Genomic DNA, 20943 nt, shown 5'->3' on the forward strand with positions numbered 1-20943 from the left:
ATATATATATATAAATTTTTTGTTATTTTTTTATACACACACACACATATATATATATATATATATATATATATATATATATATATATATATATATATATATATATATATATATATATATATATATATATATATATATATATATATACAGTGAGGAAAATAAGTATTTGAACACCCTGGTATTTTGCAAGTTCTCCCACTTAGAAATCATGGAGGGGTCTGAAATTGTCATCGTAGGTGCATGTCCACTGTGAGAGACATAATCTAAAAAAAAAAATCCAGAAATCACAATATATGATTTTTAAACTATTTATTTGTATGATACAGCTGCAAATAAGTATTTGAACACCTGTCTATCAGCTAGAATTCTGACCCTCAAAGACCTGTTAGTCTGCCTTTAAAATGTCCACCTCCACTACATTTATTATCCTAAATTAGATGCACCTGTTTGAGGTTGTTAGCTGCATAAAGACACCTGTCCACCCCATACAATCAGTAAGAATCCAACTACTAACATGGCCAAGACCAAAGAGCTGTCCAAAGACACTAGAGACAAAATTGTACACCTCCACAAGGCTGGAAAGGGCTACGGGGAAATTGCCAAGCAGCTTGGTGAAAAAAGGTCCACTGTTGGAGCAATCATTAGAAAATGGAAGAAGCTAAACATGACTGTCAATCTCCCTCGGACTGGGGCTCCATGCAAGATCTCACCTCGTGGGGTCTCAATGATCCTAAGGTAGGTGATAAATCAGCCCAGAACTACATGGGAGGAGCTGGTCAATGACCTGAAAAGAGCTGGGACCACCGTTTCCAAGGTTACTGTTGGTAATACACTAAGACGTCATGGTTTGAAATCATGCATGGCACGGAAGGTTCCCCTGCTTAAACCAGGCACGTCTTAAGTTTGCCAATGACCATTTGGATGATCCAGAGGAGTCATGGGAGAAAGTCATGTGGTCAGATGAGACCAAAATAGAACTTTTGGGTCATAATTCCACCAAACGTGTTTGGAGGAAGAAGAATGATGAGTACCATCCCAAGAACACCATCCCTACTGTGAAGCATGGGGGTGGTAGCATCATGCTTTGGGGGTGTTATTCTGCACATGGGACAGGGTGACTGCACTGTATTAAGGAGATGACCGGGGCCATGTATTGCGAGATTTTGGGGAACAACCTTCTTTCCTCAGTTAGAGCATTGAAGATGGGTCGAGGCTGGGTCTTCCAACATGACAATGACCCGAAGCACACAGCCAGGATAACCAAGGAGTGGCTCTGTAAGAAGCATATCAAGGTTCTGGCGTGGCCTAGCCAGTCTCCAGACCTAAACCCAATAGAGAATCTTTGGAGGGAGCTCAAACACCGTGTTTCTCAGTGACAGGCCAGAAACCTGACTGATCTAGAGAAGATCTGTGTGGAGGAGTGGGCCAAAATCCCTCCTGCAGTGTGTGCAAACCTGGTGAAAAACTACAGGAAACGTTTGACCTCTGTAATTGCAAACAAAGGCTCCTGTACCAAATATTAACATTGACTTTCTCAGGTGTTCAAATACTTATTTGCAGCTGTATCATACAAATAAATAGTTAAAAAATCATACATTGTGATTTCTGGATTTTTTTTTTTAGATTATGTCTCTCACAGTGGACATGCACCTACGATGACAATTTCAGACCCCTCTATGATTTCTAAGTGGGAGAACTTGCAAAATAGCAGGGTGTTCAAATACTTATTTTCCTCACTGTATATATATTCTACTATATTACTATATACTTTATTGCTTTGTTTCATAGCCACTGAGACCTATGGAAATTGCTTCTTTGCATTGGGCCACCACTATACTTTGCATTAGGCAATTTTTAAATGCATCAGCTGTTAAGTGCTGTGGTGAATTTCATTTGAGTATGTGTGGGGAAAGTGTACATTCACACCCTGATAAACTACAGTAAGTGTTGAATTTCTACTACATTTTCTATTACAACTGAATTTACAACTGATGAAAGGTAGTGTCAGTCAAACTAGCTGTTAGTCTCCTATCATACAAATTACTGGCATCAATTAGTATGAAATATTACTTTTCTGATTCGATTCTGATTTAATTTATGAATGTAATGGACTTAAGGCAATAGGCAATAAATTATCTGCTACAGCTGCTACAATTGCATTGTTCAAACCATTCTACTTTTCTATGTTGTACATGCTGAAAGCTTGATGCTAAATTAACACAGAGAGTAGATCTGAGAAAGAATGCGTTGCACATTTAAGAGCTTGTATGGTCAGTGAACCTCAAAAATCTAAGCAGGTGCTTCCTTTTCAGCACTGATAAATCGACTTGTGAGGTTTCAGCTGGGCTCGAAACTCTCACAAACATCATTTAGGCACCAGATTTGAACATCTTATTGTCCCTTAAGGACAAACTTGTAGATAAGTGCAGTTTACCAGAATAAATGTAATTTTAATACAAGAAATTATGCCTCCAAATCCTAATTTTTTCACAGCTTAAAGATATACAGTATACAGTATAATATGAAACCAAAGTGACTGTGAGCTGCTTTTAATCCTATCCTAATTCCAATATGATATTAAGAGGTAGTTATAGAAAATAACAATAGCCAATGTGTTTGTAACAGTAAAACACTATATTAATACTCTAGCCCTCTTCTAAAGCAAGAAGTAACATTTAAATTAAATGGGAAACTCGTGATCTGCATTGTGGTGACATCACTTGAAACTGCATTGCTGTTGCTTTTATAAAGCAGCTCACTCAGGCGATCAGTGTACACTTCTGAGACGAATTAGTTTGTCTGTGGTCTTCTAAATGATAAAAAATATATTAGTTTAACTTATATCCGATTATGCACATGGGAAAATGTAAGTATGATTTTTCAATATGCATTTTCATGCCAATTTCCCCAATATACCTGCAGTCTATTTTCAAAATGCCTAATTACACACATCGAATTGTTTTCAATAAAATGTATATTAATCAATTTATAAGCTAATGTGATTAATTTATATTATCATTTAATTAATTAATGTATATTTCTACTTTTTTAAGTTCATTTTGATTGAATTAGACTAAAACTCAAATCCATGCAACCCTTGCATGGTGTCTTGAATGTAGAAATTCCAGTAATTAATTTATTCGATTCATTTGGATGAAAAAAATCATATTTCCATATAACTTTATCACAAATGTAGACCAATATCACATGACCTTATTTGAATTGTATTATCATCATGCTGAAATTCTGTAGGTGATGTAATAGTAATAAGAGGTGAGGATGAATATTAGCAATTTTATCTTTGTCAATTTAATGTTAGAATGGAATCTTTTCAACAACATTAATTGAATAATAAATAATACACTAAATATATTAGAGAGCCGGCAGTCACTTAACCTGGAAAACAATACTATTTTATATTGTCACTTATTTAATGTATATTTATTGTATATATTAACCTTTATTTAATTGTATATATTTATTTTTTTATATTGTGAAAATTATAGCAGCCTCTCAACATGTTGGGCTTGTGGACATGTATGGCTTAATCTTGATATGCAAAACATCACAATTACCGCCCTCCTGCCAAAAAAAGATGGGTGCACAGCTGCATAGCTTCCTCTTTTTGAGTTTCTGAAATTCTGTCACGTTTGCAATTTTCCCAATGTCTTCTTGCTCTTACAAGGGTTGTAAAGTGCAACTGTAAGTTCACATCTCATTCTGATTACTTCATTCATGCTTGATAAGGCATAATAAATAAACCCATTATTCTGAAGTAGAAAAAAAATTGTCCGGTAATTAAGAGAACTGTGAGTACATATAAAAACACTTACAGTATAAACTCACACATATTTATCTACTAATAATTCACTGCTGTTATTAATTGTAGAATATTGTAATATGATAAATATGGTAATATTTCGACACTGAGTTCATCAGAAAATTATTGGATAGGTAACATGAAAGAGAAGTATATGTGGTTTTCTGTATTGAAACTTGGAATTGATTGAAATTTGTTTGCAGGTTAAATAATTAGAAATAATTTTAGAGGTTACACCTTCTGTTAAAGAAAGAGGCTTTTACCTAACACATGTACATTACGGCACAGTGACATTTTTACTTTGCATATCCTATTGATGTTAGGAAGCAGGAGTCAGACATACAGTGCCCCTGGAGAAAATAGGGTTAAGGGCCTTGTTTAAGAGCCTAAGAGCCTAAAGGCAGCTTGACGATGCTGGGGCTTATACCCCTGACCTTCCGAGCAGTAATCGAGTCTACTCATTGTACCAGACTGGAGTGTCCACAGTAATCAATTTTCTTTGTTTTACTGAATGTGTCAGGTTTCTGTACTATTTCTATGGCTCATGAATGAAATATTTGTACATAATAATGTTAATGGATGTTTATGTAATGTATGCAGGAAAAGATATGCAGGCATTTATTTAATTGCAGACTCAGCAATAGTAGTGAAAACATTACACAACTGAACTTCAATGATTAATAATATGTACTGATTTTTACTGACAATACAAATTCAAAATAAATACTAAACAATAAAATAAACAATAAATCTCTAAGCCTGTTCTTCAATAATTCTATGAATACTTTAGTCATTTAAAAATCTATACTACCTGCACAAATCATAGGTATATAAGACAGGAAAATCCCAGTAACTAAGTTACAAGAGTGCAATGAGTGCACATTGCAATGTTCTTCCTGCTTACTTCATTGCGTTACAATTAATTATGCCAAGAGAATACCTACTAGATACTGAGAGCAAGTACAAAGTTCATTTAACACTGACCAAGGTAACATCAATTTGTCTGTGCTGGTAAATTTGTAAATTGGTAATGGTGGTAAGCCTGCATGTGGTCATGTGTGCATGCAATACACTCTGTGTGCAGAAAAGCATGAAACATTTAATTCATCAGCAGGCCGATGTGGAAATCCTGAAAATCTATCTCTTTATTTGATAAAAAAAAAAAAAAAGATTGCTCACAAAAGTAAATGTTAACCAATCAAGATTCTTTCTAAGGGCGGGAGAGTCCAGGTTTAACCACAATAGGATATAGTGTTCTACAAACAATGACTCATAAAGTGATTGTACTTGAAATCTTATTAACCTACTTGAGAACACTTGAGAACAATTTTTATTAAACATAAGCGGATGTTTGTCAGGGTTTGTAACCAATTATGTCTGTTGTGAATAGATAAACAACTGATGACTTTTTAATTAGTGCTCTTACAATTTTCTCAATTGACTCATTCCTTCTGAAATACACAACCCAATCTGTGTATCTGTTCATAGCACTGTCAGAGCAGGCGGCATCTAAACCATACCAGGGTGTGAGAGTCAAAGACCCTGTGAAAGAGTTGCTACGTCGAAAGAGAGGAAATTCAGCCAAAACAGTGCCCCCAACTGCAGTAAGAAAAAAAGCCCCAAACACACACACACACACACACACACACACACACACATTTGTGCATATATACATATATACATATAAGATGAAAAATTATAAAATGATTACCTGCGGCAAAACAATCTAATTTAGAGATTATATCAAGTTTAGATTAACAAGTAAACAGGTTTGTTTGGTGGCCAGAATGTTTTATGTTTAGTGAAGTACATGTAGCATGGACAAGCATTCATTTTGATCTAACTCAAGTCATGCACTGCTAAGAATCAGCTGGACCTTAGTTTCATTTGTTAAGTGCATGCAGGCTGTAAAGGGGGATTTTGTCCTTATATAATCCAGGTGTTTTTCCATGACAGTTAAACCATTCCCCCATATTGCCACAGGGCAATAGGCCTATGCAAATCAGCATGCAACCTTGCCAAGTGTCTTGCCTGCCAACTTCATAATTATACCTGACAACTCTTGAAAACATAAATATACACAATCATATCAGATTCATATAAAAGAGTGTCACTCATTGCTATTCTGCAGTGGATTACTCCCACCCTCTCCTGGACGTCTTCACGCATACATTTATATTTAGATTTCAACATAGTCCATCTTGTTTACACACAAAGAATGTGAACAATGTCTAGCTCTGGTTCCTTTTACTTTGTTTTTACTAGATACTCAGATTTTCTTTTTTTCAGATGTACTGTATATTAGATTATTTTATTATACACATTATAGGGCATTTTTTAAAACACTTCATGCAATCTTCAACAGGTGGTGATTCCCAACAATAGTTTTTCATCATATACACATGTTGGTGAGTAATATTAGAACAAGCTTGTTTCATTTACTGCAAGGCTAAAGTTTTCTCAAACAAATATTATTTTCTAAAGGGTCTTCTGGTTTCCCGGGAAGTAACCAAAGTGCTCCAATTGAATCAGCTGTAGATGTTGGTGCACTGTGTCCTGGTTGGGTTGCTCAGCCAAGCAGCTCAGCAGCTTTTCAGCCTTTGGGTCACTGGGCTCATCCCGAGTATTTCCAACATGAGCAGAGTCTCTCTAGCCTCCCCTCCATTTCAAGTGACATGTATGTTCAGTCGGTGTGTCCCAGCTATGCAGTGGTGGGCCCGTCTTCTGTTCTTACCCTGGCCCACACCCCTCTCTTCACCAACCTCGGGGTAAGATATAACCTGTCAATGTACTTTCCACTTGAAATGATTGACAAGTGTTAACTCAGTCATTGCCTCCACCTCCTCTTGTCTCTTATCCCTATATCTACTCCAGACCATAAGCTCCTCCAGCTCAGGCCTGTCCCAAATAGATGTCCAAGATGGCTCACTGGCATACATTCCATGGGCCCCACCCTTGTCCCCCTGCCCACAAAATGTGGCTCCGCAGCTTCTGCCGATGCCTGTGCCTGTGGCTGAACCAGAACCTCAGCAGGAGGAACCTGCTCCATCCTCAGAGGGCACCTTAGCTTTGGAGAAACTTCTGGAAGAGGAGGAGGAAGATCAGAAAGAACCCTATGCCTGCAGTTCTTCATTGTTTACACAAGACATTTAGAATGCCTCAATCCCCTTGTATACCTTTACATTACCTTGAAGTATGGAGTCTGCTTTTATACCATAAATCATATATGTAACATTCTGTTCTTATGCAATTATTCATAAATCTGCATTTTTGTAAATAGAAAGCTTAATATACTTTTTGTTTGGGATAAAAAAAAAAAGACATAAATACAAAACAATTGCTATTTCCATAAGTGTGTTCAAGCAATTTGCATCTAAGAATCATTTCTCTCTTCCATTTTACTGTGATTTTTTTTCCCTAAACCTGGGAAAAAAAATTATTTTGTTTGTTTTCCTGAAAATATATCCTTTCATATCCTGTAAGAAGATATATCTTTTCTCAGCAGGTGCCACATAAATCTTATGAGAGCCTTGGGAGTCCCTCAGAATTCCAGTGTAAATGTCATTCATTAGATGAGTGTTTGGGGGGGGGAAACAAAAGATTTGCTGTACAGTCTTTTATCTTATTATCTTAACTAAGCCTTTGTCCATTACCTAGGGGTGCTAGTTTTACCTCGTGTTCCCACAACATTTTTCCTGGCTAAGGTTGTCAGCCCTGCACCTGTTCTTCAGCTGTCAACTTAACCAAGCTTTCAGTATAGGTAAATAATAGTAAAGCAAAAACAAAGTCAATAAAGTAACATTTAGCTCTATATACTTAGAGTCTTTGAAATCAATTTGCTTTCACAATATTAACCTGACCAGTTTGAGATCATTACATCATACAAGCGATTAGAGTTGAATCTAAATCCCATGGTATAATAAACAAACATTTAACAAGGCCTTCATGTCAGTAATATAGCACCTGAGTAATATGCATCAGCATCTTGGCACTATGGCTAGTAAAAATTTTTTTTTTTTTACCTTTTATTTAATTTCAGGATACAGATGCCATGATACATAACCCCATAGCATACAGGAACATAATTTTGCTAGTGCACTGCGGTTACTCTGCTTTCTAACCGTTAGTTAAGAAATGTGATAACTTTTTAACTGCAGTAGGATTACTTAATGTTCAAAGTCTACATTTAACAGCATCAAAGCTTTTCTAAGTAAGCTGCAACTTATTAATCGTCCTATGTGTTGCTCCAGCATTCACAAATTAACTTGCGCAAATTGATTCAAGTAATGTTTGCCAAATGGCGCCCTTTATTTTCTTTTTGAGGGAAATTCCTAAAGAACGATACATTTTAATAGGCTTCCTTTCGTAGAATTATTGACTTTGGAAATTGAACAAAGATGGTTGAAGGGACTTTTTTTAAATCAACCATAACTCCGTACTTCCTTCTCTATCCTCTGCTCTTCATTGCCCTTGTTATTCTTTCATGAAATATGAGTAATTGCAATAGGTAATGTCACGCCAAAAAACATGTTGAAACTCCTGCTTTTGGTTCAGCTTGGTGCGAATAAGAGAATTATTTCTCATGCATGATACTGCCACGACCACATCTACACAACATGTAGCCAACAGGATCCAGGCAAGTCTGAGTCTGAAAGGAAGGAATTAAATTTTTCTGCCAAGGCAAGATAGAACTAAAGGCATCCAGGATCTGCAACTCTCACTTGTGGGATAAGCCCAGGATTTGTAACATTGTGCAAAATTCTTTAAAAGAAAATGTCAGTTTACATGCATTGAAAGAACAATTCACTTAAGCCAACAGTTGAAGGTTTTAATACCTAATCATTTTAAGACCTGTAAGTCAATATGACTCACTAATCTCACTCATGTACCACATCTAAAATAGGCTTATGTCAAATAAAAAATGGCAAGTTCACAAAGCAATGGTTTATTGGACAAATCAGTATTTTATTATTTAGTCTGCCTGAACTGCACACATTTTTACTGAGTTGTAATTTGATAAAATATTTTGTACTCTGCTTATAATTGTACTCTGAATTGGGCAATGAAAGGTGGGTGTGGTAGAAGGAAATCTGTGAATTTGGTTATGACTTAAAAGATCATGTATTTGATCCCTTGTGCATTACATCCTTGAGTGGGGTTCTCAACCCCAAGTCTCCCTGATCGTTAAATATACATGCCTTTGGCCAAGAGTGTCAGCCACATGCAAAAACTTAACACCTCTTCTAGTGTAACCAGATCTTTGGGATTATCTATGTTGAACAAGCAGCCTATAGGGTTGTGTAAAATACCACAAATGACATGTACACACTGTGTGTGTTTTTCACATCTTAGCAGATCAGAAGCTTGTGTAACTTAGTTTGCCTTAAAAAACCTTCTCGTTTTCACAGGTACAATCTTCCATCAAAGCAGTGTGAATTTACTGTAATTCATGTGTGGAATGATAGACATGCTAAGGTGCCTCTGCACAGATACAACTGTCATAATAATATGCGCAATATTTCTTTCAGTGTGCAGTCCAGACTTTGCATGTCAAAACATTTTTCACATTTTTTACACAATACAGAAAATATTTATTGACTTGGCCGCATTTTAAATGTAAATGTATCATCGGGTTAAGTTTACAGAAAGTCGGAAACTATTGAGTGACCATCGTAGTTTTAAAGTTGATGAGTTATTGCACTTTTTAAATATTTTTAGCTATGAAGCAAAGTTGCCTGGGGTTTTTTTTTTTTGTGTGTAAATATATCTGAAATGGTCTATGAGGAAACAGAACCAGCCAGTCTGGTTTAAAGAACCATAGGGGAAAACCCCCAGCCTGTGAGTTTAAACGAACAGATCCTTACAGCCTGTCAATTTGCCACAAAATCTGATTTTAATATGAGTTTAAGGTCAACAGCAGTTCCTCTGTTGTCTTTGTTAAAAAAACTGTAAACTGATATATCCAGCACGAGAATGCTGGAAATTAACCTGGGAATGACCTAAAGTGTGCAAGCTCAACATGCAATCTACGATTGTTGGCACCCAGACCAGGATGGGTTTCCCTTTTAATCTTCTTTCTGATATTGTCTATTGAGAATTTTTCCTTGCTACCATCACCTATACTAAGGTGCTGCAAATAAAATGTAATTGCCGTTGTTGTTGTTGTTGTTGTTGTTGTGGCTCTGGCTGTTGTACATAAAGGCATATATTGAAAAAAGTCTTATCAAAATTATTTTTCTTTCACGAAATGAATTTGCAGCTGGCTGATGAAATGGCGTTAATTTATTGCAGGCAGTGTGGATTCTTTCTGCATCCTTCAGAATGAATGGCACAGAAATAAAGATTTCCAGTTATCTTAGCTGTAACATTAGGCACTAATTTGTCTTCTCAAGCATTATTAATGGGCATAATGTTCTTTTTTTGTGGGCTTTTTTTGTTTTTAAATATTGTCCAAATATCTATTTATTAGCAATGGACATACTGACATAGACAAACAGAACAGTTGCTCCCAGGTGATAGGGGGAAGTTCTTTCCCAAAGCACAGAAACAGGTTCAGGCCAATCCATACTGGATGAGAATGTAATTGCTGCAAGCACAGAAACAACGTGCAGTGGCTTGCCTATCTTTGAACATGCAGGTAAGCCTGTACCACATTTTGTGTTCTGAACAACTGAGCAAATGGTGTTAATACTTATTTTTTGCATGAATCATAATTGAAAGTACACAAAACAATTCTGGTTTTGTTGTGAATGTTTTTAACCGTACCAAAATCATCATGCATTCTCTTACAAAGTGGAGAACTTAAATTTACAAGTAAACAGCAAACATGTTCAATGCCTTTTATTCAACTTTTATTCAACTTAAACCCCCCACCCTGGTATTTCAGTGTGAGTAAGCTTTAAAATATAGCAGGTTGTCAAATAAACATTGATATACAACCTCCATGAGCAAATCGATGAGGGAAAAAATGACATTTTTACAACTGTATGTCATATTGCATATTTTCAATAACGTATATTATTGTACATTATTTTATATTATAAATTGAATGTGGTCCCATTTGAGCTATGAATCGTTTCATTAAAGCTAACAGCTTACAAGCATGAGGCTTTTTTAAAGGACAAGCATTTCTTCAATTTCTTGTGTTTAAAGGCCTATCCTGTAAGTCTAATGTCTAGATTTAATGCCTAGATTTTCTTATGACTTCAGCCTCACACCTTCTCATGGCTTCCTAGAAGTTTAGCTTTTGGAGTTTGATCCATCAGATGACAATAGGGCCTACTCATTTAGGGAGAGTTAAGATAACACATCATGGGTGTGGCCATCACAGCCTCACCCCAAATGTCTTCAGTGACCCCACTATTATTGCTTTGCAGTTTATAAATCTTGATAAATGACTAAATGTATATTAATAAATAAAGTTATAGAGTTATTAAAGTTATAGTTTAGGCCGATAGTTCAAATATATCTATAGGTTTATATGCATATGGACCAAAGACATTCATCTGCCTGTTCAAAATCCAATTGATCTTTATGTAAGATCATTTAAAAATACCTAATATAGTAAGAGAATGATTTCAGCTTTCATTTACTATATAGGATTTTCAGTGAGTCGAAGGTTAACATGTTCTTGTTTATATTTTATGGCATCATTAATTGCTTTCCACAAGCTTTTCACAATACTTTGGGAATTTTATTCCATTCCTCCTGACAGAACTTGTGTAACTCATTCATGTTTGTGACCCTCCTTGCTCAGACATGCTTTATCAGGTCACTCTGCAAATTTCCTATGGGATTCAGGTCAGGACTTTGTGATGGCCACACCAATACGTTCACTTTGTTGTCCTTGAGCTATTCAGAACTCTTTTAATAGTGACACCTTTAACTACTTTAGCAGTTCTTCTGTTGTTGTTTTGGGGTTCAGCTGAAATTTTTTGGACCAAAGCTCATTCTCTGGGATTTAATTTGTGCATTCTTCCTCAACAATGCAATGTCTGTGTGGTCCTAAAATTTTTAGACTTGCATGCAATTGTTTGTACAGATGCTTATCGTGCATTCTGTTGTTTGCAAATTACTCCTATGGAAGATCCAGACTTGTGGAGTTCCACATTCTATTTTTGAGTTCTTGGCTGAGTTGCATGGATTTTCCCAATGGTATTGCAGGCAAAATGGCCCTGGCTCTAAAGGTAAGCCCTTTTACAGCCACAGGTGTGTTCCAATTAACTCCTAATTGTGCCAATTGGCCAAATAAAAGCTTCTAAAAAGCAAAGATAATTTATGCACTCTCCCAGACTGTTTTATGAGGATTTTTGTTTGTTCAGACTTTGTATACGTAAACTTTTGACCCACTGGTATTCTGACATAGAGAATTAAAATCACTTATGTAGATGAGATAATCGACTAAATGTATAGTAACATAAAATGTGTGGTGTTGTGAAAACATGAGAATGAATATTTTTAGCTTACATGTACGGTGAATATAAACTCTTGGCCTCGGTCGGACCACCAGTGTATCACAGGGCACCATGCATAGACATTCACAAACCTATTCACTTCTACCACATACTTTAGTATGCACGAACCCTCGAAGATTGATTAACATCAGGCATATGTTTGGATGTCTACCATCTATTTAATGCTTGTAGCTGTGGAAACAGGATGTAGAAAAAACCCTAAGGGCACTGAATATGTCAGTTTCACTTTATTCTACCATTAATGTTTGGCTTAGCTTAAGTGTGAAGGATAACCTTAAGCCTATTCCTGCATAGAGGCCTTAGACTGTTCTTCATTACCTATTGCGAGTTATTTAATGCCCTTATAATGTACTAGGTCTATACATGTGGGCTTTTTACAGTTCGGCCCAAATGCTGTCTGGGTAAAAAACAGAAACTGTAATGCCTGTTGCTAAAACACTGTTTCTGTTTTGGATGAATGTGTTGAGTGATCAAAAATGTCATGTCATCAACCTTTGCAAATGCTTCTGGACCACTAGCAGCTCCAAAGAATTAATAAATAATCCACTGTTCATATAATAATAACAAAGGTTTTTCCATTTATGTCAATAGTGCTCATTGCAAACAATTTGCATTTTAGGAGCAAATCGTTGGAATCGGTACATCTGGTAAATCAAGAGTTTATTATTTTATCGAGGTAAAAATGAAGTTACTAGGCCATTGCAGTGGAAATAAAGTTGATCCCAGTAATATTTTTTTAAATGACATATACTTTGGCTAGTCTTTTTTAAACTTACAAATTTGTCAAAGTTTTCAATCATTTTTTATTTAAACCCCAATAAAAGCTCATTTGTCTTCTATTCTATTTTATATTAAGTTATATAAAGTGGATGAAATACAGACTGGAATACACAGAGTTGAACTTATTTATATTTAAAAGGCAATGTTTTGTACAAGATAAATCATCTACACTGAGGGAATGTTTGCCCTTTTTCCGATAAAGTTTCCAGATAAAATTTCAAACTTAACTTTTTGTTTGTTATTAACACAATAAGTTTTCAATTTACATAATGTAAGTACACAAACACAATCAATCGTGTATCTGTTACAGATGAGATTTTTGCTTCCAGACCATTAGGTCATAAAGGTAATAAGCTTTATGCCTTTGGCCATCAAAACTACACAGAGCACAAGCGAACAGTTTTAGGACAAAAACCAACCAACCATTTGTGAGCAGATGTGTTTGTCCAGATCAGCATAAACAAATAAACATGTAAACCATGTTAAATTAAGCAAAAACGATTATTGTATAAATCAACTTTGTATATGTGAATTTAAAACATTGATTTTGTTTACTTTTCTGAGTGTGGCTCATCTTTGCTGTGACATTTTTCAAGGATCATTTTGATAATTGTAAATAAGATCCCATTGGATCCAGTAAATAACAGGGAAGTGGATCCCCTGCACAAAGTACTGATGAAAAACTGACAGCAAAGAACAGATTTCTTTCTTATCTAAACACTTCAGCATTGATCTTCTATCAACATTTGTTGGTTTCCCTCTTTACCACAATGTCTATAATAGTTTGACTGCCAAACTTATGGGTCTTATAACTCAGGCATGTTTACAGCAGGATTAATTTTAGACCAAAATCTAAATTCTGCACAAGCATTTGTTTTGGCCCACATCTTAAATACTGTTAAAACATTATGTATTAAAAATCAACCATATTTGTCCCAGATTTTTCAGTATACCATAGCAAAATTTACACCACCACAACCAGCACACAAGACTAGAATGAAGTTGAAACAAACATGTGATCTTTGCTGTGCATGAGGTTCATGTGAAACACCATAACATTTACCTTAGGTGCCTGGGCTTTTTGCTGAGTATGCATTTCGAGGTGCATCTGTGTGCCAAATATCATGTATCAAGTATCACTTCTGTTTATTGGACATACAGAACCTCCATTTGAATGACAGAACCACTTGAAGTGTGAATGGATGAGGATTTCAACCCCATGATCCTTAAAAAGGGAATTTCCATTATGGTGCTCCAGGAATCATGGCACATGAGACACACCCTCTTGTTTGTGAAACATTAGCTTTCACTCAAGTTAATATGTACACACTGTTCAGTGACCCATTCAGTGAATATGCTGAAATATACTCAATCTTCAGGGCCTGTGTAATGAGACAGCGTCATATCAAATGGAACAAAATGGAAAAACGAATAAAGGTATTCTGTTGAATTTGGTTTAAATGAAATATAGAAATGCATTTTGCATTTTCAGAATTATGGTTTCCTTTCCTCACTAAAAGATAAAACAATGTTGTTATATAACACGTTACATTTATCCATGCATCTGTTTTTATTTTATTTATTTATTTATTTTTGTATTATACAATTTTTGCATTATTAGTCATATAATTTTCTTTTAAAGTGGCATATAAAGACACTATTCCCTATTAAAAATAGCTTCCTTGTGGGTTCTTTGGAAAATGATCATTCCAATGACTAGAAACTTTTGTCTGTCAGCTCATATTTAAAGTTAATTTTTATATTAGAATTTTTTTTTTTTTTATAAATCTCTCTCATTCTCTCTCTCTCTTTTTCTCTCTCTCTCTCTCTCTCTCTTTCTCTCTCTCTCTCTCTCTCTCTCTCTTGTATTTTATGTGAGAACTGTTAAAGATGACATCACGGGATTACAAAAAATAACATTTTATTGTAAAAAACCAACAAACAAGCAAACGAGAAAACAAAATATTATAATAATATTAATAATATTAATAATAAATGAACAGTTTGTTCGTCATCGATACTGACCAGCATTTTAACAAAGATTCAATGAAAGTAAAAACGTAGTCTTTGCTAGAGCCTGTAGGTTATGACCATAGCAAGCAATACATGACCAATTTTATGTATTTTTTTTTTCTTTTTTTTTTTAATGAGTTATCAAAACGAAAAATAAAATATTGAAATGCTTTCTGGCGCTGTACAAACAATGCTTCGACAAAGTGCTCTTATAAGTAACACAGCTCTGAGCCGGAGGAATCTCTTCTACAGTAAGCTTCCTCTTCGAGAGCTTGGTAAAAACAGTCTGAGGGGCTGTAGTGAGGGGGTGTGTAGTCTGGTGCCATGGTGCCATCCTGCAGACCGGGCCAGTGCGACAGGCAAAAGCAGTGCTGCACAGTGCAATGCTGATAGTGATAATTTTCTAAGGTAAAGCTGGAGCTCATGTCCATGCGAGTCGGAGAGCTGTAGCAGGAGGAGGACGAGGAGTGAGACTCGGGTGGGGTGTAGCTGTTATAATCGCACGGACTGGGAAGGCTGAACGAGTGTGTTGGTGAACTGGAAGCCTGGAAGAAAAAAAAAAAAAAAAAAAAAAAAAAAAAAAAAAGGAGCGTTACAAGACTTTTCTCTAAACACACACACACACACACACACACACACACACACACACACACACACACACACACACACACGAATGCACACTAATGAACACCTACAACACTAGACGAACATCCAATGATTAATAACACCTACATTGTTAGACCTGCACTTAAAAGTGCTGCAATAACGCCTAAACAGTGCTTATATCACCTGCCAAGTGAAATTATCACGAAATAATTGCAGTCATTTTTATAAGTTCACAGTGCTGACTAATCACATTTAATATGCACCGTATAATTAACTTGTAAAGTTTTTGAACTGCCATTTTAATGTACTTTTGGCAGTCTGAATAAGTGTTTATACCCTGGTCAGATGAATGAACTTTTGTACACACTTTAACTTTCCCAGACAGACACACACAGTATGCTGAATTAATTCTTACAATACCCATTGTACTCTTGCAGTATCCATTTTGTCCAGCTGAACTTATTTAGCTGTGTTATTTTTATTTAACACAGTTTTATTTTTTTTAGAGAGAAAATCCTAGCTGAATGAAGACAATCAGTTTGCTGTGGTTTTTGTTGGTCTGTTCCACTTTCAAGCAGTGTTTTTTACATTTCCTGGGGATCATATTAATGAGAGCTTTCTAAACAAATTCAATAAGATTATCAAGTGTAAACCCTGATCATTTTTTTTCCCTGTAATATTTAGAAAAGAAAAATGACAATCCATGGTGCCTTTAAAAATGAAAAAAGAAAAAAAATTCCAAGGCAAGGCAGAAGAAACCTATATGAAACAGTTTTTTTTTGGTTAGCAGGTGTAGAAATAATACATACTAAGCTGTTAGTGTAATAATCCGTGCATGAAGGGAAGTATCCGTGCGACCACTGCGCAGGAGCGGTCGCACACAGCGCAGCACTCGGGCTGAAGTTCTCTGCAGGGATCATGTTCATCAGCATCTGATCATCAAACATGTCCTCCATGGGCATATGCACGCTCGCTGCAAACTCCCGGGGTTGGAAATAAGCATCCTGCGCCGAGCTCCCGCTGATGATATCGAGGTGGGCAGCTGGAAAATAAAGATGGGAGAGAGCAAAATACTACATAAGCACAGCAGGGTATTTAAATTGGGCATGTAAAGGCTTGAGATGATGTCACGAGTGGAACAGCCAACAGCTAAATCACATTTGAATAGAAGTTTATAAAAGGAGTCCTTTCACATTTTTAAGGCATCTTCCATACTGTATGATGTCCTTTTTCTCCCCCCAACTGTTCTGCATGACGACCGAATGGTTTCATTTTGGAGTTTGTAAGTGGGAATCTATCTAAATAGCTTGAGAAGACTTGCTTTGAGTGATGATGCTGCACCCTACCACAGGCTGGCTCATCCATGTTCTTTCTTTTCTTTTCAATTTTTTTTTACATTTTTATTTTATTTTATTTTTTTAATCTATTCTGTACAACCGAGGACTGCCACCATTTACCAAAAGACAAAACCGGTGTGTAACTCACATCTATGTATATCTATTAGTTCCATGAGTTACTAGGAATAGAAATTGCCTTAAGTGATAATTATATGATTAATAGACACACTCTGGCCGTTACGTAGTAGCATAGGTTTCTTTGCAGCAAGGATGTCACTTTTGTATGCATTCTTACAATGGAAGAATTTTTTTTTTTTTTTTTTTTTTACAGTCTGCATAAGTGTGTAATTGAGGATAACCTTGATGAACTTACCAGTTACTGGTGTAGAACAGACGTCTTGAGTCGTCACAGCTTGTGTTTTCTTTGGGGAGGGAGGGGCGGGGTGGAGAGAGAGAGGGAGTGAGGGAGAGACAGAGAGAAAGAGAGAGAGATTAGCACTCAGCATTTATTCTCTATTGCTTTTTTTTTTAACATGCTTTATGTCTATTCCAGTGCAAATATCTACCAACAATGTTTGCTCACTCATCAGACCTCCTCATAATGTACAATAGCAGGTGTGGCCATGTCGAACATTGGAACAGTTAGCTACTGATTAAACACCCTGACTCTGATTCGCATGAGAAAATCCTGTATGATTTGTGCTTTAAAAAAAAAAAAAAAACAGTTCTTACTCTCGACTCTGCTGCTTGAAGCGCCCTGCGCTTCTGAAGCAACTCCTTGACGGTGGTCTTCACCCGCACACCCTGGTACACCTTAGGTTTGTCTGGGGGGGTGAAGATAAAATGCATATGATGAATGTATATACAATGCATATCACAAATTATTTCTTCATTCATTTAGAAATAATACATGTTTTGTCCCCACATGCTAGATTCTTGTTTAAGTAACTCGGTTGAATGATTTGTAAAAGAAAAGTATCAACCTAATCTTTGATTTAAAAAAAAAAAAGAAAAAAAAAGAAACCTATTTACATAGTTGCGCAATTGTCATTCAATGGTTCTTTGTGGCAAAGGGCGCCAGGTAAATGGTTTCTACGCTGCGCATTACAATAGGCGCACATGCAAAAGTGAGATATTAGTCTTATAATTTTAATCAAAAACTCATCTGGGAATGGTGCCTCTTTATTTGATAAGACCTTAACCTGCAGAAATCTGCAGAAAAATCAGCCTTTCTTTTATTAAAAAAAAAAAAAAAAAAAAAAACTTCCAGCACCCTGCTGGGACTAGTGGCGTATGCAGATACTATGGTATGCAGAGACACGTTAAGTGCAGGGAAAAGCACCGCACCCACTCAGGAAACACAACTAAATCCCGCGTGTACTATGGAGTGTGAGAATAATCGCAATCGGAGTGTGTGTGTGTAAAATCTCATCCAAAAATACTCTGCACGGTAAGAAGCTATATACATTTATATTGTCGGAAAGAAATCGAGAGCAAACTTTAGAAAAAAAAAATCTGTGCTGCTGCGTGAAACGGAGCTTCTTTGTGCGTTTGTGTGTGTGTGTGTGTGTGTGTGTTCTTGCATGGTGTAGAAATAAAACAGAAATCCTCTGATCTCGGATCATCACGATTGATAGGATGCTGAGAATAGAAGTGCGAATTTATGAATAAACATCTTGAATCTAGAAAACATTGGCAAAGGTAGAAAAATTCCTAAAAAATCATAATAAGATGTTGAAATCGGTTGCCTAATCGATCACAAATGATCCATAACACGATCGAGACATTTAAAAAAAAAATGGTGATGTAGTTGATAGTTAGTGAGTGGGCGTCTTCGTGGAAAAACTTTCAAATATGTCTAAAAGTTCCTATTCAAGAAGAGAAGGAAAAAGGCTAAGATAAAAAACAACGCCACGCTATGGCGGAGCTGATAGAGGCAGCAGAGGTGAAACTGGCACTGATGCTGATAAGATTGCGACAGTTCAGCGCACACTCACACTTACTCTCATATAACTATTCATATCACTTATACCGACACCTCAAATCGCATTGGAAAAATATTCTGATTAGTCTGCGCTCAGATAGAAGAGTAAAAAAAAAAAACCTGGCCGTTATACAGAGGGAGGAAAAAAAAAAAAAAAAAACCCTTGGGCAAGATGCATATTTAACACACTAAATCAAATATCATATTAAACGAGTAGCCTACACTACATCCACTTGAAATCATAAAATGCGCCCATAAATCGAAATACAGAAATATGAGATGTCTAAAAGCAAATCATGCGCATGAGCACAACACGTGGTCTGCTTACTGTTATTGAATCAAAGTGCATTAAAGTTTTTAACACAGGTAGAAGAAAAAAAAAAGCTTTTTTTGTTTTTCGTGGAAAATCTATTTCTAATACTCCTGGTTAGAGCATGCACGAGCTTCTTGGTCATGCTTCTTTTTTTTTTTTTTTTGAACCGTTTGATTAAATAATTTGTTGTAAACCCATTTTTTTAATCCATCTCCTGTATTTGTTTTTTTCCAGGTTCCAAAAGGAGAAAGAATAAAATAAGAAGAAAGAAAAAAAAAAAGTACATCGACTCACCAGACATTATTGGCGTGAAGAAGAGCAGGACCCAGTGAAACACCCCAAGCGCCTGTTCTTGGCTCTATTATATGGGCAAGAACGAAATATTGATAAAATTGTCACAAAGTCTCAATCAATCACCTTCACAACACTCTCACTATGTACAATCATGCAGTAATATAGGCAGGGAAGCATTAGTTTGACTATTTCTACAGTCAAGCCAGGTATTTAAAGTCCTAAGAACTCAATGATTTGACAATGATTTGATTGCGCGATACTTTCAATTTGAATATTCAAAGACTTCGCAAAAATACTTATATCTTTGCGATATTCGCTATCAGAGCGCATGTAAGAGCACTTCCTTTAATAGAATATTGCACTAATTCACACTTTGACACAAAAACCAAAATATATTTTTGACATTTTATCACCCTTTTGATAATGATGCCAGGAGGTTGGCTCTAGAGCTCTCTTTGCACTTTACAAAATCACTGAGCGAGCAAATGTCATTCCAAACAACACACAGCACCATACACACATCCTACAGTGCATAACTATATAAATAAATAAGAAATTATAATGTTATGAGGCTTGACAGTAAACCATTTTTCCAGAAATGTAGGCATGGTGGGCGTGGCATATAGTGGCAGCCATTTTGACCATCAGAGCATGGGGAGATGGGGCTCTCTGACACACACTTCACATGGGAACACTTGTGGGATGTGTATGATTTTTTTATGAAGATCAGAAGGAGCCTGAAATTGATTTTTAATCATTTGGAATCTGATATTTTGTGCAAGAGCTGCCTTTAGAGGAAGCTGTTTGCTGGATCAGTATCATGTATATGAAAGCACCTTAAATCAAATGCTGATGTTGATGTTTCTATAGTGATCATACTATGTTAGGAAAATATAGAATTTTTTAAACAATTTATTTATTACCTCCTAGCAAGAATTTTGTCAATGTAAATTTGCGAATTTCACCTTTTTTTCTTTACAATATTTCTTTCCTAATCAATTAGCATGCAATGTTTACTATAAGGACCATAATATATAGTATTAATATTATCCAGATATTAAACTATTAATAAATTATGCATCAATTTAGGATTTGTCCAAACGTGTCAAAATCAAATGTCTACAAAATAATTATTTCTAATAAAAAAAATAAAAAAAAAGAGGTTTCTAAAACAATTGTTTAGGTGATATTTGTATGATTTTTTATTCCTCGTTTATTTGAGATGTGAGATTGATATTTGATCATTAATTATGGTAACTGTCAGCAGTCATTAAGTTCATCATAAGGCAATTTTGGAGATGCCAGACATTTAAGCACCATAT

The 20943-nt window shown here is 35.8% G+C and overlaps 2 protein-coding genes and 1 long non-coding RNA gene across 4 annotated transcripts; 2 read left to right on the forward strand and 1 right to left on the reverse strand.

Moving 5' to 3' along the window:
• Positions 1-2757: 2757 nt before the first annotated feature.
• pou2af1 (POU class 2 homeobox associating factor 1) lies at positions 2758-7631 on the forward strand. Its single transcript, XM_083547683.1, has 5 exons — positions 2758-2866; positions 5309-5424; positions 6186-6228; positions 6305-6588; positions 6695-7631. The coding sequence occupies exons 1-5, from the start codon at positions 2851-2853 to the stop codon at positions 6971-6973; spliced, it is 738 nt and encodes a 245-aa protein (XP_083403809.1). The 5' UTR covers positions 2758-2850; the 3' UTR covers positions 6974-7631.
• A 7557-nt stretch (positions 7632-15188) lies between these two features.
• Positions 15189-20512, reverse strand: linc.pou2af1 (lnc RNA pou2af1). 2 transcript variants are annotated; one of them, XM_083548810.1, is made up of 5 exons: positions 19622-20512; positions 17763-17854; positions 17404-17452; positions 16503-16735; positions 15189-15632 (listed from the first exon to the last, which is right to left on the reverse strand). In XM_083548810.1, exons 1-5 carry the CDS (start codon positions 19626-19628, stop codon positions 15297-15299), a joined length of 717 nt encoding a protein of 238 aa, XP_083404936.1. In that variant the 5' UTR covers positions 19629-20512; the 3' UTR covers positions 15189-15296. The 2 variants fall into 2 exon arrangements, with proteins under 2 accessions (XP_083404936.1, XP_083404935.1); XM_083548809.1 differs by lacking the exon at positions 19622-20512 and adding an exon at positions 18063-18096.
• Positions 18244-20796, forward strand: LOC310730057. Its single transcript, XR_014534722.1, has 2 exons — positions 18244-18480; positions 19562-20796. It is a non-coding gene; the product is annotated as an uncharacterized lncRNA (long non-coding RNA).
• Positions 20797-20943: the final 147 nt, after the last annotated feature.

Source organism: Silurus aristotelis, assembly GCF_946808225.1.
Source record: "Silurus aristotelis genome assembly, chromosome: 8".
NCBI lineage: Eukaryota > Metazoa > Chordata > Actinopteri > Siluriformes > Siluridae > Silurus > Silurus aristotelis.

Excerpts from the sequence above, each read along its gene's own strand:
- pou2af1 (XM_083547683.1), top strand. Across the intron at positions 6,229-6,304 it reads TTCATCATATACACATGTTG|GGTCTTCTGGTTTCCCGGGA; the intron begins GTGAGTAATATT and ends TATTTTCTAAAG. Across the intron at positions 6,589-6,694 it reads CTCTCTTCACCAACCTCGGG|ACCATAAGCTCCTCCAGCTC; the intron begins GTAAGATATAAC and ends TATCTACTCCAG.
- linc.pou2af1 (XM_083548809.1), bottom strand. Across the intron at positions 17,453-17,762 it reads TTCAAGCAGCAGAGTCGAGA|AAAACACAAGCTGTGACGAC; the intron begins GTAAGAACTGTT and ends CCCTCCCCAAAG. Across the intron at positions 16,736-17,403 it reads CTGTTCTACACCAGTAACTG|CTGCCCACCTCGATATCATC; the intron begins GTAAGTTCATCA and ends TTTATTTTCCAG.